This window comes from Poecilia formosa, unplaced genomic scaffold (genome assembly GCF_000485575.1).
Source record: "Poecilia formosa unplaced genomic scaffold, Poecilia_formosa-5.1.2 Scaffold512, whole genome shotgun sequence".
Lineage (NCBI taxonomy): Eukaryota > Metazoa > Chordata > Actinopteri > Cyprinodontiformes > Poeciliidae > Poecilia > Poecilia formosa.
In genome coordinates this window covers 146,729-161,284 of record NW_006800451.1, presented here as the reverse complement: position 1 = coordinate 161,284, position 14,556 = coordinate 146,729, and the positions used below count along the sequence as shown (strand labels likewise).

Below are 14,556 nucleotides of genomic sequence, written 5' to 3'. Positions count from 1 at the left end.
TAATGTTAGCTAAAAGATGACTAGCTAATATCAATACAGAACCTTAAGCTTAACAAGAACCTTGTAGGCTACCGATGTTGGTGTCTGTTTTCAGCTACGTACATTCATTTTGCCCCAAAAAAGTCGATGCCTCCCACCCCCGTCACATGCGTCATTTCAACCAGACAGCCATTTGTAATCCATAGGGGGTGGGGGGCGCAGAAAATGTTTCGAAACCACTGGGGGGGCGCAGAAAAAAAAGTTTGGGAACCACTGGATTAGAGTAACGCGTTACTGATGTGTTGATGGCATAACTGTTTGACATTTCTGCTTAAGATATTTACTGATCTGTCAGGTTTCCGATATGCGTCCCCCCCAATGACAGACTCGTTCTACGCCCTTGCACTGGCTATAGAGGACATTTGACACTATTTGAGTGGGACCAAAAGTATCTGAAACGGAGTTAAATTCAACTCTATAGGTGTTAAATTGACACTTTGTTTTTTACTGTGCAGCTGTTCAATTCAGATACAGAAGAGGAGGACTCTGATGGATTTGTGGAAGAAGAATAAAAATAATGTGAGTGTATTGTTACATAGTCGAATAAAGTTCAACTAAACTTACCGTTTTGTTTCCATTACCTTTTTTTTTGACTGTATGTTTTAGCATGCGTCTTATAATCCGGAAAATATGGTATTTATAGATGTATACAAAAATCACAATATGCATAGTACATCACAGAAAACATGAAAAATGGATATTAATACATTTTTGGCCAACAAAAACCAGCCTGAAATCAGTTCGTGTAAATAAAAGTATTTAAATGGAACCGCTCAGCGTTTCCCTCGTGATTTTTTAAGAACTCAACTATTATGTGGTAAACTGAGGGTCTTCATATGAGAGCAAATATTCCTGTAAAAAAGGAAAAGGGTGATTCTTTTTTTGCGGCTACATTCCATGTCCCCATGTTTTGCTTACAATTATTTTTTGTAAAATGTGCCAAATATTTGCATCAAAGTATTTTAATTATATATTTATTCGTTTGCCATTATTCAAATATAAATTAAATGCCTTTTAAATATTTTGTTCTTTACACTCCTTTTTGGTGACCAACATGCTCAATTTCATTGCGTCCCCAGAGCCATGTAACAGACTTCCTCATGAAGTTTAAACTATGAGAAATATATATTTTTAATGTTTTTCTTCAATAAGTTGATTGACTGGACTAAACATTATTGTCGAAACTATTTTTCTTATTTGATATTTTCCTCATACATGTTCCAGTACTAACTTTCCACCGTTAGGATTTTTCCTTTTTGCCTTCAAAAAGTCTAAAATTCCATAAAAACCATTTAAAGGAAGTGACATCAAAGGTTTTGAAGTAAATTCAACCATGAAAACAAAGTAAGCTTCAACTGTCACCATCTCTGTACTTTTTCTTATCTTAAATATGTTAAACCTGGATGAGTAAAGCTTAAAGTTTCACCCTGTTAGGATGGATTGTGAAAAATGTTTATTCAGTAGAATTTAAAAAACATTACATTAGATTTAGTCATTAAAGGTTTGTTATTATGTTGAAGGTTGGCTAGCTAAATGTTCACCGCATAAAGAGCTACAGGTGGATTAGTTAGAAAAGTTTCACCCTGTTATGGGTGGAAAGTCATCATTTTAAGTAAAATGTCAGATGATGGAACAGAGTTGCAGAGTAGTCTGAGGTATTATCAGATGTCTTTTTGTCTGTTTTCATTTAACTAGTTGCCCCCATTGACTCCTGTGAGGGGAACAATGAGTACCTGTCAGGGGAAAATCCACTACAGGGATGTCACCTGTTTTCCCAAATAGAGCCAGGACAAATACTCTGCCTATACTTTGACTTGAAGGAGGCAATTCTGCAACTAATGATGAAAATCGTCAGATTTTAGAAGACATTCATTTTCCACCCTGTTATGGGACAATCCACCATGTTATGTTCCATTAATATTTAATAAAAACATGTTTTTACTAAATATTGTTACAGAAACATTAAATACTGTGAATTTTTCTGTGCCATGTTGGGAAATGAAGACCAATAAATGCACATATTGATATACGTTTTTAAAATTACCAATATTTTCAATCCTGTCAGTAATAATGAACAAACATTTTTTTTTTACAATAAAGACATAAATGATTCGTAACTACATGATGCGTTACAATTTCAAAAATAAAACATATTATATAGTAAAAGGGACACACTGTTTAAGAAAAAGTCATTATTCTAAATTTACATGTTTAACTATTTGTGGTCTACATGTAAATGTTCCTAACATGTAAATGTTCCTAACAGGTGGAACACATTCAGAGACAATGGTAAAAAAAAACACCTGTAATTATTAATTCATCCAGTCCTGAACTTTCCCATTGTTAATTTCTTATTGTTAAGCATGTCAGTGTTGTAACACAATATTTAAAACTTAAAACATTAACCCTTTTTTTTCAAGTGTCCTGAAGCCGAAATGTTGCCGCAAAAAAAGAATCACCCAATTTAAGCTCTTGTCACTTCCTGTTCCCCTGCAGCACCGCTGGCTTCGCCTCAGCACCAGGAAAGATTCACTGATTCAGTGATTCAGTTTCAGTGATTCAGTTTCAGTGATTCAGTGATTCAGAGATTCAGTGATTCAGAGATTCAGTTTCAGTGATTCAGTNTTCAGTGATTCAGAGATTCAGTGATTCAGAGATTCAGTTTCAGTGATTCAGTTTCAGTGATTCAGTTTCAGAGATTCAGTTTCAGAGATTCAGAGATTCAGTGAACTGCAGTTTTAATATCCAGGAGCTCACCGCGCCAGGATGATGTCCTCACAGCCGGTCGTGGTGACGAAGATGTTTCCCTCCTTGCAGGCTTCATCCATCGTTGTCACCTCGTACCCTGAAACAGGAAGTCAGTGTTAGTCGACTTCCTGCGGCCCAATGCTCGGCGCCTCGGTCTCGCTCACCCTCCATGGCGGCCTGCAGGGCGTTGATGGGGTCGATCTCCGTGACGATGACGCGGGCGCCGAAGGCCCGCAGCGCCTGGACGCAGCCTTTGCCGACGTCGCCGTAGCCCGCTACCACGGCGACCTTCCCGGCAATCATGACGTCGGTGGCTCGCTTGATGCCGTCGATCAGACTCTCCCTGCAGCCGTACAGGTTGTCGAACTTACTCTGCAGAGATGTGCTGACGATGAGGAGGAGGAGGAAGGCTGCCGATGGAGGCGGCGGTCAGACAGCCGGTTACCTTGGTGACGGAGTCGTTGACGTTAATGGCTGGCATCTTCAGGTCGCCTTTTTTCAACATCTTGTAGAGGTTATGAACGCCTGTGGTGGTCTCCTCCGACACGCCGCGGATACCTGAGGACAGGCCAGATATGAAACAAGAGAAGAAGAAACAAGAGAAGTAGAAGGAACAGAAGAAGAAGAACTTCCAGGGCTCCTTCAGTTTTCCACAGTAAAATTAAAACGTTTTCACCACGTTCAAGGAAGTTTTCTAACGTTTCCAGCAAAAACACTTTGGAAATAAAAACAAGCCTAANGCCGACTGACCCGGGTTCTGGTTCTGGATGGTTCCCCAGTTCAAACTAAAGAACCTCCAACATTAATAAATTATTTTTCATAGCATGAGCCAAACTTTGGCTTCCAGCCTCTTGTTGCCGGGTCGGTCACCAACCTGCCTCCGGCCCAGGTCCGTCAGAACCGGCCCATTCTCGCCCTGGACGCAGTCCGGCAGCTGGTTGGCGCGCCCGTCGTCCTGCGCGGCGCCCAGGTTGGCAACAAGTTGGGCAAGCTGGTTATGGTTCAGCTGCAATGCATAGACAGAGAGACATGAGGCGCTGCTGTGACCCGGTTCTACTGAGGGATTGGCAACTGGACCGGACCTTAAAGATATGACACAGGTTCTCCAGGGCCCGGTCCAGGAACTCGTGGGTCTTCTTCAGGTACTCGCCGCTGTCCTCGGGCTCGGCGCCGGGAAACGCGTTGCTGAGGTCAGAGGAGGCGAGTCCAAACCAGGACAGGAAGGAGCCGCCAGCCGCCGCCTCGCTGGACTGATCCGAGATCCGCTTGGCCGTGTGGCGGGCCTGCGCGATGATCTGGATCAACCTCATGACCTGCAGGGCGAGCGGTGACACGGTTCGCGACGTGCCAGACCAAACAGACCTGAAGTGGAGCTGCCGGTAACTCACCGCTCCTCGGACCTCGGAGCCAAACATCTGCTTGTACTGGCAGTCCTGTCCTTCCAGGGAATACACGTGGCTCTTCACTTTGAACGCCGTGTCAGTCACCATCCGTTGCCGTGGTGACAGGTAGCTGCCCCCCTGGCCCGGCGTCAGGTACCCGCGGGGCTGCCGGTGGGGCAGGACTTGCTCCGGTTCCAGAAACAGCTGCTCACCTGGAGAGGAAAAGCAGAAACACAAAGAGATGCCTGATTAGGCCTGTCACGATAATAAATTTTGCTGAGCGATTGTCTCAAAAATTATTGCGATAAACGATAATATTGTTTGAAGACCATTTTAAACTGATGTAATGGTAATGACATAATAATGCAAGAGATGTCCTGCCAAAAATAGATACACTTTATTTTCAAAAGAAAACTAAACACTGGGACTGGTAAACTAAATAAACAACCAAAAACAAAATGGACTCTCAGTCTCTGTTAACAAAAAAAGCACTTGAATAAAAACTGTAGTTTTTATTTCCAAAGTGGAAATAAAAACTACATTCAACCAAAAGAGTCCAGATTATGAAGTCTGTCTACTACATTCATCCTTCAATAATCATTAGATTTAGATGGAGAATATGGGCACATCGACCACCTGATCCAATACTTCACTCCGACCTGTAGCCCAGTTCACACTACTTTGCCCCGGTTTTCCCCTCAGGACAATCTCAGAAGGTCCAACGATGCTCCTGTAGTGTGTTCCGACTGATCGGGTCCAGTCGGTAGAACCGCTCCGATCTAAATCAGGCATATTCAACATGCTGGATTGTCTTGGCCAGTTTATCGCTGCAGCCTGTGGGTTTTCCCCGACTGGGAGCGAGAAGGCAGCCTGCTGAATGTGACAGGCAGCCAATCAGAAAGCGCGGATTCCCCTCGCCTTTCTGAAGGGGAAACATGGAGGGGAATCCCAAACAGCTGACACAGCAGCCAGAGTCCAGCAGACATGGAGATGATATGTGGAAACAACATTAATGTTTATTCAACATTTCATGAGGAATACCCACAGAAATGACCAGGACAGGGTTGGAGTGAACTTGCTACTGCAGCTGATGAACCCAGTAACTCCTCAGCTGTTCATCGTTAACGTGACATAAACGGGTAATAATGATAAGGCTATGCATTCAGCCGCGTTCGTTTACTTTAAATTCGCGTGTGATATAGTTGGTTTTTACGGGATCTTCTGTCTGAAATCTGAATGTCGGTGAGAGAAATCGGTTCGTGTGGTGTAGCTCTTGCTGTGTGGCTGGACATACAGCACGATTGAACCCGGTTGAACCCAATCGAACCCGTTATACTTACGGTTTGTTGTCGGCTAGTGCGTCTCTCAGGTTTTGAAAACGGGCCGACGGTCGGCCGACAGTTCTAAGATCATGTAATGTGAGCTGAGCATTTAGGAAACGAGGAGGGGAGTCAGTGGAGAGGACCGAGTTGAGCCCGTTTTCATTCAGTGTCATCAACAGAAAGAGAAAAGGGCAGGAAGAGACGATAAAGCCGACAAATTAAAACGAGGTCGATAACTTTCATCTGTCGTGCGATTCATTCATTTATTGTTTATCGCGACAGGTGTTAAGAATTATAAAAAATAATTACATTAAAAGAATCCAAACAAATCCTGTTGAGATAAATGACCTTCCTGATCAAATTAAATACCAAAACATAAATTACAAAAAAATCTCTTAGAATGTTCTAATTTAGTTTTCTGGCTTTTCGCAAACAGAAATAATTGTTTTGATTCTGACCGACCTGAAACCACAAAAATTTATTCAGATTCAACTTCAGACAGCGAAGAAGAAAAAACGTTTCACCGTCAGCTGTATGTAAATATCTGGTTCAAAGTGTAAATAACGTTTTGATCCAATAGTTCATATTACAGTGGAGTACATATCAACAAACCTGATAACTTTATGCATTACTTTAATAGTGCACAAGTTAAACTTTATACCATAAAATATCTGAAAAATAAAATATCTGGCAACCAGATTTGGGCCAAAATAGAAAAAAATATGAGAATAAAGTCATAATATAACTTTATTCTGGTAATTTTATATACTCTGTCAAAAAAATAAAATGTTAGCACAATAAAGGCCCCAACATACTCTGGCGTTCTGTCTGCGGACGGTTGGGTCTTCATACTCAGCTACCGATGACCTGAAATTCTCTCGTGACAAATTCTTTATTTCACACAATCTTAATGAGAACTAGCAAGTTTGATGAACTATTTGGGCGCCTAGCTCCGTTTCTCCATCCGAGAAGCTTTAACTCGCCTCTCGGTGCGGACAGAGAGGCAGTGACATGTCGGTTCATCCGGCAGACTGAGCCGCTGCCCGGAGCAGCGCAGCTTCCTGCTGCAGGCAGCGGAGCAGCAGGGGGCTTTAGCTGCAATCAGGGATCCATGCAATAAGCTTTGAATGTTTATTATGTTCTAAAAGCACAATTGTGATCGGTGTAATAATTTGTGCACCAATTGAAAATGAGCACATACCCGATCATTGTTCTTTGTTGGGAGAAAGAGTCAGACTGAACTTATCGGACCACCTCTCTGCTCCGCTGCCGATGAATCTGGGACGACGTCTTGGTTTTGTTCTCATAATTCACCATGTCAATATTTGTGTGAATATATAAAGCCTGTTGCTGTTAAGTATTTTCGCTTACGTGTCCATCACGTCCCCGTGACAACTTTATGTTGACTTTTATCATGTTGGTCTGAACATTGAAACAATATGAACTCGTATAACCCTGGTTATACGAGTAAAGTTATAGTTATCGACCTCATCAGCCCGGTGTCGCATGAAAACCAGTTCGATGTTAAAACTGTTTCCACCAGGCAGTTTACTGTGCGACACCGAGTTCGCGGTCAGAAGCATCTGTCCGGCAGACGTCCGCTTCGAGTCCCTGCGGACTGAAGTACGCCCGAGTACATTGGGGCCTTAAGACCTGAGCTCAATATGGAGAACAAGAGTTGAAACACGAAGCACCGAGTTAAAGCTCAAGAATGTAAACGTAAATATTTCTCCTTGAAGAAGCTGAGAAAAATCATTGTTATTTTTCAGGCAGATTTAAAAACATTCCCGTTCTGCGCTGCACTCCTCACCAGCAGGTGGCGGTAAACACCAGCTGTCAGCCCCCCACCAACTGACTGAACAACAAACTGGATTATAAGAGACTCTGAGCTGAACCAGCGTTTACTTCATCTGACCTACAAAAACATTTACTTTCCTTTTGGGATAAAGCAAACATTTCCTAGTGATTATTTTATGAAAAATAAATCTAATTATGCAGGAAACAGTTTCAGTTTTAACCTCATTTCTCTGTATTTCACTCGGACGCTTCAGTTCTGCTTTTATTTGAGAGCAGCCAGAGAACCTGGAGCTCCGACACGTTCCTCTGCTTTTTTACACTTTGTGCAGAATAAAAGTTAAATGGTTGACTTTACTGGGTTTTTTCAGCGCGTTACAGACATAAACATTAACTTGGCTGAACCTGGAGCTCAACTGTTGAGAAACGTGAAACTTTAGAGCAGGGTGTCCAAACTTTATCACGCGTCCAAAAGGACGAAACAGCTGAACAATGAACTAAGAATACCTTAAATAATTTGACTGTTGGAGAACGGCGTGGATAATACGGCGGATATCTTTAGATCCAAACTAAAGATATCCGCCGTATTAAAACAAAAGTGAACATTTAAAGACAAAACAACTGAACAAAATGTTTCAGATTCTGATCAACAAAAATCTGCATTTATGTCAATTTCTTTGGAAATGCTTTAGAAAAGTTTCATAAATGGATTAAAAGCTGGTTAATGTGCAGCGAAGGAGTGAAAGTTACTGGAAAGACAGAAAGGGTAAAACCTGATGATTAATGAGAAGAGGGTTAGGGTTAACCCCCTTTTCAAAAGGAACAGAAAATTTACATCAAACAGCCGAGCAGGAACTGCTGCCCGCTGCATCTGAAGGCAGGGGCCACACATGGCCCCCGCACCACACCTTGGAAACCCTGCCTTCAGGAATGAACCTGCACAGCCTGAAGCGGGCAGGAGGCCCACCTGGCAGCAGCTTGGGGTACTTCTGGTGCACCAGGTTGGTGAGGTCTCCGCCGTCGTCCAGGATCATGTTGAGCGGCGCTCCGTCTCTGAAGTACAGCGTCTGCTCGATGCACCACACGTACTCCTCGTCCGTCTCGCCCTTCCAGGCGTAAACTTTAAAAATAAATCAGAGGTCACTTCCTGCCTGCGCGCTACGCCGAGCGGCCACAGGGGGCGCCGTCTGGTACCTGGAACACCGGTTTTGGCGATGGCAGCGGCGGCGTGGTCCTGGGTGGAGAAGATGTTGCAGCTGGACCACTGAACCTGTGGAGGGGGTCAGAGGTCAGAGGTCGGCCATGTTCACCTTTCACAGTTCAAACCACCTCTGATGAGATGACATCCACCTCCATTAATAATCAATAGAAACAGATTTATTGGCGAATCGATCATGTTCGCTGCATGTTTATCTTTTACATCACCTGATCCTACACTGCAAAAAACTCAATCTGACCAAACAAACATCCAAGTTCAGTTCAGTCAGAAAAACACAGGGAGAAAAAATCCTTAATATTGATAATAAATGAGGACTGGTGAATTACTTCACTCATCAAACAGATTATCAGTGAAGTAACAGGAGGATTTTATCAATATTCATTATTAATGAAAACAAGCCATTATATTTTGTTACTTTTCAGTTATTTTTGTCTTAACTGAACTGAGATATTTGCTCTAGAAACTAGACAAAAATACTTGGTCAGATTTGGTGTTTTTCCAGAGTAACTCAGACTAGATTTAGTCACTCCAGATGAACTTAAAGCCAGAGCTTCCAGTGAGTGATTTCAGGCTGCAGCAGCTGCAGCAGCTGCAGCAGCGCCGGGCCGGTCCAACATGGCCAACTGCTTTGACCCGTTACAATCATCCTGCAGTTCAGGTTGGGTTCACATTCTGCTTAAAAACAGACCTGTTTGAAATTTTATGATTATTTAACTGCAAGTGTGTCGCTCACTGCTGCCACCTGGTGTCAGAACACAAAGGCTGCAGGTCTGAGGAAATGAATATGGACGAGGTTAGAACCCATTTCCTCTCCAGAAGTCCAGTTCTGCTCTGACACAGGCAGTTTTCTGGTCCCATCCTGCTGGTTTGGGCAGGATGGGACCAGTCCAGATCGGACAGACCCAGATGTGATAACCGCACAGCAGCCTTGAGGAGCAGAACTGAGTCAACATTAGATCGATATGCTGGCCCCCTGCAGAGCCTGAGAGCAAACAGCTGCCATAAACACAACAGAGCTCCTTCATTAGTTCAGCATTAACTCAGCCGGCAGCACAGGGTCAAAGGTCACCTCGGCTCCGAGGGCCGTCAGGGTCTCGATGAGCACGGCGGTCTGCAGCGTCATGTGCAGGCAGCCGGCGATGCGTGCGCCTTTCAGCGGCTTGGACTGGCCGTACAGCTCCCTCATCTTCATCAGGCCTGGCATCTCGTTCTCTGCGATGGTGATGGCCTTCCGCCCCCACTCCGCCAGGCTGATGTCAGCTGGACCCGACCGGCGCCGCCAGGGAGGACAACGGTTAGGAAACATTAACAACATCTGGCTCAATATTCAGAGGTTTTTCACTCGGTAAAAGCTTTTATTTATTCTCTTTCCTGCAAAAAAACATCAAACTTTCAGCTCAGCTAGGAGGAATAAATCACACTGGAAAACGTCCAAGTTCACCAGAACGCCGTCTGCAGGAACCTCACAAAAACCTCTTCAATTCAGTCACATTCATCCCAACTGATCCTGGTCATCAAGACACCCAATTACTCTTTAAAATGTTTCTATGCAAGTAAACTGAGAGGAACAGACATTTTTTCAAACTTGGTCAGATTTGGGTCGGTCCTGACCGAGTCAGACACACTCAGAAAAAGTATCCTGTTCAGCCAAAACTCCCTTCTCTGCACCTTCATTTCACTTCTTGGCGTCAATTAAAATCCATTCTGCGCTGAACTGAAGCAGAATGACCAAACCTGACCAATGGGCAGCAGAAAGTTAACATTTACAAATCTGGCGTCACATAAACCAGTAAAATACTCTAACATTACTCCAGTGCATGAATTAAGATGGTTAAGTTTGATTTCTGCAGGCCTTTGACAGTGTTTGTTTAGACTTTGACCCCACTGATCATGTCAATCATATTTTGTTAGCTTCCAATCACATGACGATCCAACAGCGTCAATTTCAAATAAATTGTTTTGCTTTGCTGTTTTGTTGTTGCTTAACTGGCGCCAACAGGTTTTAATTTGCTTTTTGATTACTTTTGATGTGTTTGATCACGATTTTTCACACATCTGAAGCCATTAAGATTACATGTACAACAGAACCTGAAAAACACATTAAAACTATTGAAAATCATAAATAAAACTATAAAAAGACAGACACTAAGCGCGTATGGAGACCACGTGTTGTTACAGCTATGTAGCTACTCTCAGTCGGTGCAGCATAATCTCTGCCTGTTCTTGTCACTCACGAAGCAAACTGGCGGTGAAGCGCGAGGCATCACGGGAGATAGAGTTTACAAACACCGCGCGAGCAGTGGAGCGCCGAGCCACGGGCTGTGCTGATTAACTACATTACCCAGAAGCGTTTGGTGAGCTGCTTCAGGTACAAGAGAAGCCCATGCTGGGCGCGAGTACATGTCGATTCATTCTCACGACTGAACTACAAGCCTGTGAAATGTAAACATGAGACCCGGACTAATAAACTACAGAACTACCGAAGATTAAATTAGAATGTGAAATACGCGGGGATGTTTAAACTACAACTACACATTAATCTGTAAGGCATGCTAACAAGTGAACTCTGTCTGGAAAACATAAGTCCTAAGGCTAAAACCGGATTCGTAAGTAATATGCGAACATAAAGTTGAATATTGGGTTCTGTTAAAGTTTCTGAACCCGTCAGAACCAGTTAGAACATTCAACCTCAACAACTCGCCAGCGACTCGCCAACAAAGCTACTTCGGTAAATACCAATTAAACGGCGAGAAAAGGAGCGCAGCGACCTACCAACTTTGTAGGGTAGTTTCTCAGACATGGCTGTTCAGTGTAGTTTGGTTCCGAGGAGTCTGACTGAAGCTGCAGCCTGGCCGGCGAACTGAGGCGGAGAGGGAGGGACAGAAACATGACGGCTCGGTTTTTATCGGCCGGGCTTCGTTCAGGCTGCTCTCCGTAGCTGGGTGGCTCCGACGCGGGGATACTCTGGTTTTCTATTGGCTGGAGCAGCTCCCACCCCACAGCCGGGTAGCCAATCAGTACGTGAATTTTGACGTGGGGCGTTCACTGACTGTGGAAAATGTAGTTAGAGCGAGTCTGGACTGGACTCTGTCGGTGTTTTCAGCTGTTATTCAGTAAGCCTCGACACAAAAGTTGCAAAAAAACAACAAAAAAAACAGTAGCGCATAGTTCTTCTGGGAGTATATTTAATGTTTAAAACCGACATCTCTATTTATAACCAGTGATTCAACGCTTTATGTAAATCTCCCCGGTTTTGTATAATAATTTAACTCAAAATTAACTCCTAGGTAAAGCTTTCATTTCATTTCTTTGGACTGTTATTGCAGAAAAATTGTTACAAGTAGAAACATAGTCTTTGTATACGAGAGTTCCTAAATATAAGTGAACAACATTTAGGAACTCTATTATCCATAAAGATGTGGGGAGTAGACCCTCTGCTGCTCCCCAATGAAAGGCAGTTGAGGCTTTAAGAATATGATCTGGATATGTAAAGGGGTAGCTGAGAAAATAAAAACAAAAAACCTCCAGTGAAGCAGTGAATATATTGCCTGCAGTTAATAACTCACTGGTGTCTTCAGTTTTTATACATCCAGATTGGTCCGGGAAGTAGAAGCAAACTATTTTTTAATTTTCTGTTCATGTTTTTGTGTTTTGCTGCTGCAGAAATGGAATTAATTTAAGACTGGTTTCCAACTTCATTTTTATGTTTATAAAACATCTAATTGTTTCGTGTATATGTGTGCCAAGCGTCCAAATGTCTGGTAATAACACAATCATCTGAATCAGCCAAATGTATAATGTAACTTATACGTGGAAGGGGGTCAAAGCTGACCCACCATCTTCTCCACCATCATAAATTATGCAACCCAGATGTTTAAATTGTAACTTTGCATGCAAGTCACATTTTCTGTAGCTGTAGTTAGAAAATATCAAAGAAATGCAACTGGTAAGACGGACGGTCTGAGTGTGACCTTTGACATTGAGCTGTAACATTATGCTACAGGTAATTTAGGAGCAGATGTAGAACTGCCAGCTCAGGTTCCTCTGGCTCTGTGAGGCCGAGTTTAGAAAAAACCAAAAACTTAAAACTATTTAAAGGAAACATGTTTTTATAGCAGTAAATGATTCGTTCTGCAAATGTTTGAAAATCAAAGTGGATGACAGAAACTGTCAAATCAAGAGTTTGAGCTTGAAAACAAGGAAGCTGTTGGTGGAGGTGTTCCTCAAGGATCAGTTCTTGGACCAGTTCTGTTTATCTATGGATAAATTTTTAAAATATCTTTGACCCGGAAATGAATTTGGGAACCACTTCGTCCACCAAGACTTAAAAAAAAGAGTCAAAACCATTTAATAAAGGAGGAACATTTAAAAAACTGGAAAAAAAGGTCCAGCAATGGCTGATTGAGAAAAAGCATAAAAATCTAATTCTTTTATTTGGAAAATCAGCAATTCTTACAAGTCATTGAATCCAAACTTTATTCAGGTTACCTGTGCTGTAGCAACAGTGAAACCGCTTGCACCACATAAAGTCTAGAACCAGCGCAGTCGGGAAGAGCATGTTGACATCTGAGGTAAAGTAATCCCAGCATATGTTGGAGCTTTTTACTTATAAATACAAAGAGCGGCTTGGAGAGCTGCAACGCTTTTATCAAAGTTTAGATCCGACGAGCAGGAGGAGAGGCTGCAGCCCGGCAGTGAGCAGAAGCTTGTTTCCATGGTGATTTCAGCAGGAAGAACGAGTCAGAACCAGAACCCATCGGGTCCATCAGTGAGTGCTGGAGCAGAGTTACACATAACGCCAGTCGTTAGGTAACCGCAAACCACAAGGCGCAGGAGGTGTCAGGCACGTTTCATTCAGCAGAGCAGCAGGCCAATCAGAAACGGATCAAACATCAACTTATCAATTTACAGCTGAAACACGAAACCTTCCGTCAGGAGTTCACCTCAGTCTCATTTAATCCCAAACCGTTCAGCAATCTGAGGAGATTAACTCAGTGAGAAGAGCAGCAGCTCAGAGCAGAACGCGGCGTGTTTTTCCTGCAGAACATTCCGGTTGTTGATGAAATCACTGAAGCTAAATTCACATTCAGAGAAAATTTAAGCAGTTGGTTGATGCAACATATCTGTTTCAGAGATGTGTGTGAAATTTTAGATTATTTAAACTCTTGAAAGGAAGCAAAATTTTTCATGTTTTCTTCCAAATTGCTTTAAGGAAAATAAGACTTGAAGGTGTGGCTGAAGCGAAGCAGCGAAGGTTTCATGAAAACTTAAACTCCAGCTGTGCAACAGGAGCAAACGCTCCCTCAGTAATATGTGAATCATGGTTCAGTACCGATCCGACGTTCCTAAGACATTCAGCAGAAACGGGTTCATCATCTCTGCAGTGCAGCAGACTGACAGGAACATGGAGAGCAGCAACGCCACGCCACTTTCTGTACACGAGTTGATGCTTCACATTGCTGCAAAACAAGCCTGGTCCTGCTGCTGCACACACACCACACACACACACACACACACACACGCGCACAAACCATTTCCACAAACACGGTAGCCTCAGGCTCCTGGAGGACTTTTTGTTTCACTCAGAGGGAACAGAGGTCAGAGGTCGCTCAGCAGGAAGAGAAGCTGGGATGCAGAGCAGCATCAGCAGCTGACAGCCCCTGCTGCTCTGCTAGGGAAACCCCGCTTAGTTGGCTGCCCAGGCCTCCAGGTCGGCCATGTCGTCCTCGTCTTCCTCCACCTTCTTCTTGGCTGGAGCAGAAACAGAGAAGAGGTCAAAGGTGAGGCAGAGCGTCCAGCGCAAAAGCAGGTAAGTCTGAACAGGAAGTCTCACCTGGCTGAGAGGGAAGCGACGTGGACGGGACGCTGGGCAGAGACACGTCTTCTGTTCCCTCGATCTCCAGCAGGTTTTTATCCAGTTCTTCCTGCTCCAGCTCCTCCAGCTCCGCCATCAGCTCATCCTGAACACAGAGACGGGGATTAGGCTATAATCTGGACAGCGCTCCATTAGGCATTAAAGATGGCCGCCGCAGCGCTCCATTAGATGGCCGCC

General features: G+C 43.5%; 2 protein-coding genes across 3 annotated transcripts in view; both read right to left on the bottom strand.

Moving 5' to 3' along the window:
- ahcy (adenosylhomocysteinase) overlaps nucleotides 1-11,442 on the bottom strand; it is a 30,447-nt gene extending 19,005 nt beyond the window's left edge. For both annotated transcript variants that reach the window (XM_007579207.2, XM_016664795.1), the window contains exons 1-7: nucleotides 11,277-11,442; nucleotides 9,574-9,764; nucleotides 8,480-8,555; nucleotides 8,253-8,405; nucleotides 3,233-3,345; nucleotides 2,952-3,159; nucleotides 2,797-2,884 (exon numbers count right to left, since the gene is read on the bottom strand). In XM_007579207.2, coding sequence (XP_007579269.1) covers nucleotides 2,797-2,884; nucleotides 2,952-3,159; nucleotides 3,233-3,345; nucleotides 8,253-8,405; nucleotides 8,480-8,555; nucleotides 9,574-9,764; nucleotides 11,277-11,304 — 857 coding nt within the window. In that variant the 5' untranslated portion in view covers nucleotides 11,305-11,442. The remainder of the gene's footprint in view (nucleotides 1-2,796; nucleotides 2,885-2,951; nucleotides 3,160-3,232; nucleotides 3,346-8,252; nucleotides 8,406-8,479; nucleotides 8,556-9,573; nucleotides 9,765-11,276) is intronic.
- A 1,463-nt stretch (nucleotides 11,443-12,905) lies between these two features.
- The window catches only part of chmp4ba (charged multivesicular body protein 4Ba), a 13,379-nt gene continuing 11,728 nt past the window's right edge, over nucleotides 12,906-14,556 (bottom strand). The window contains exons 4-5 of the mRNA XM_007579206.1: nucleotides 14,338-14,464; nucleotides 12,906-14,255 (exon numbers count right to left, since the gene is read on the bottom strand). Coding sequence (XP_007579268.1) covers nucleotides 14,191-14,255; nucleotides 14,338-14,464 — 192 coding nt within the window. The 3' untranslated portion in view covers nucleotides 12,906-14,190. The remainder of the gene's footprint in view (nucleotides 14,256-14,337; nucleotides 14,465-14,556) is intronic.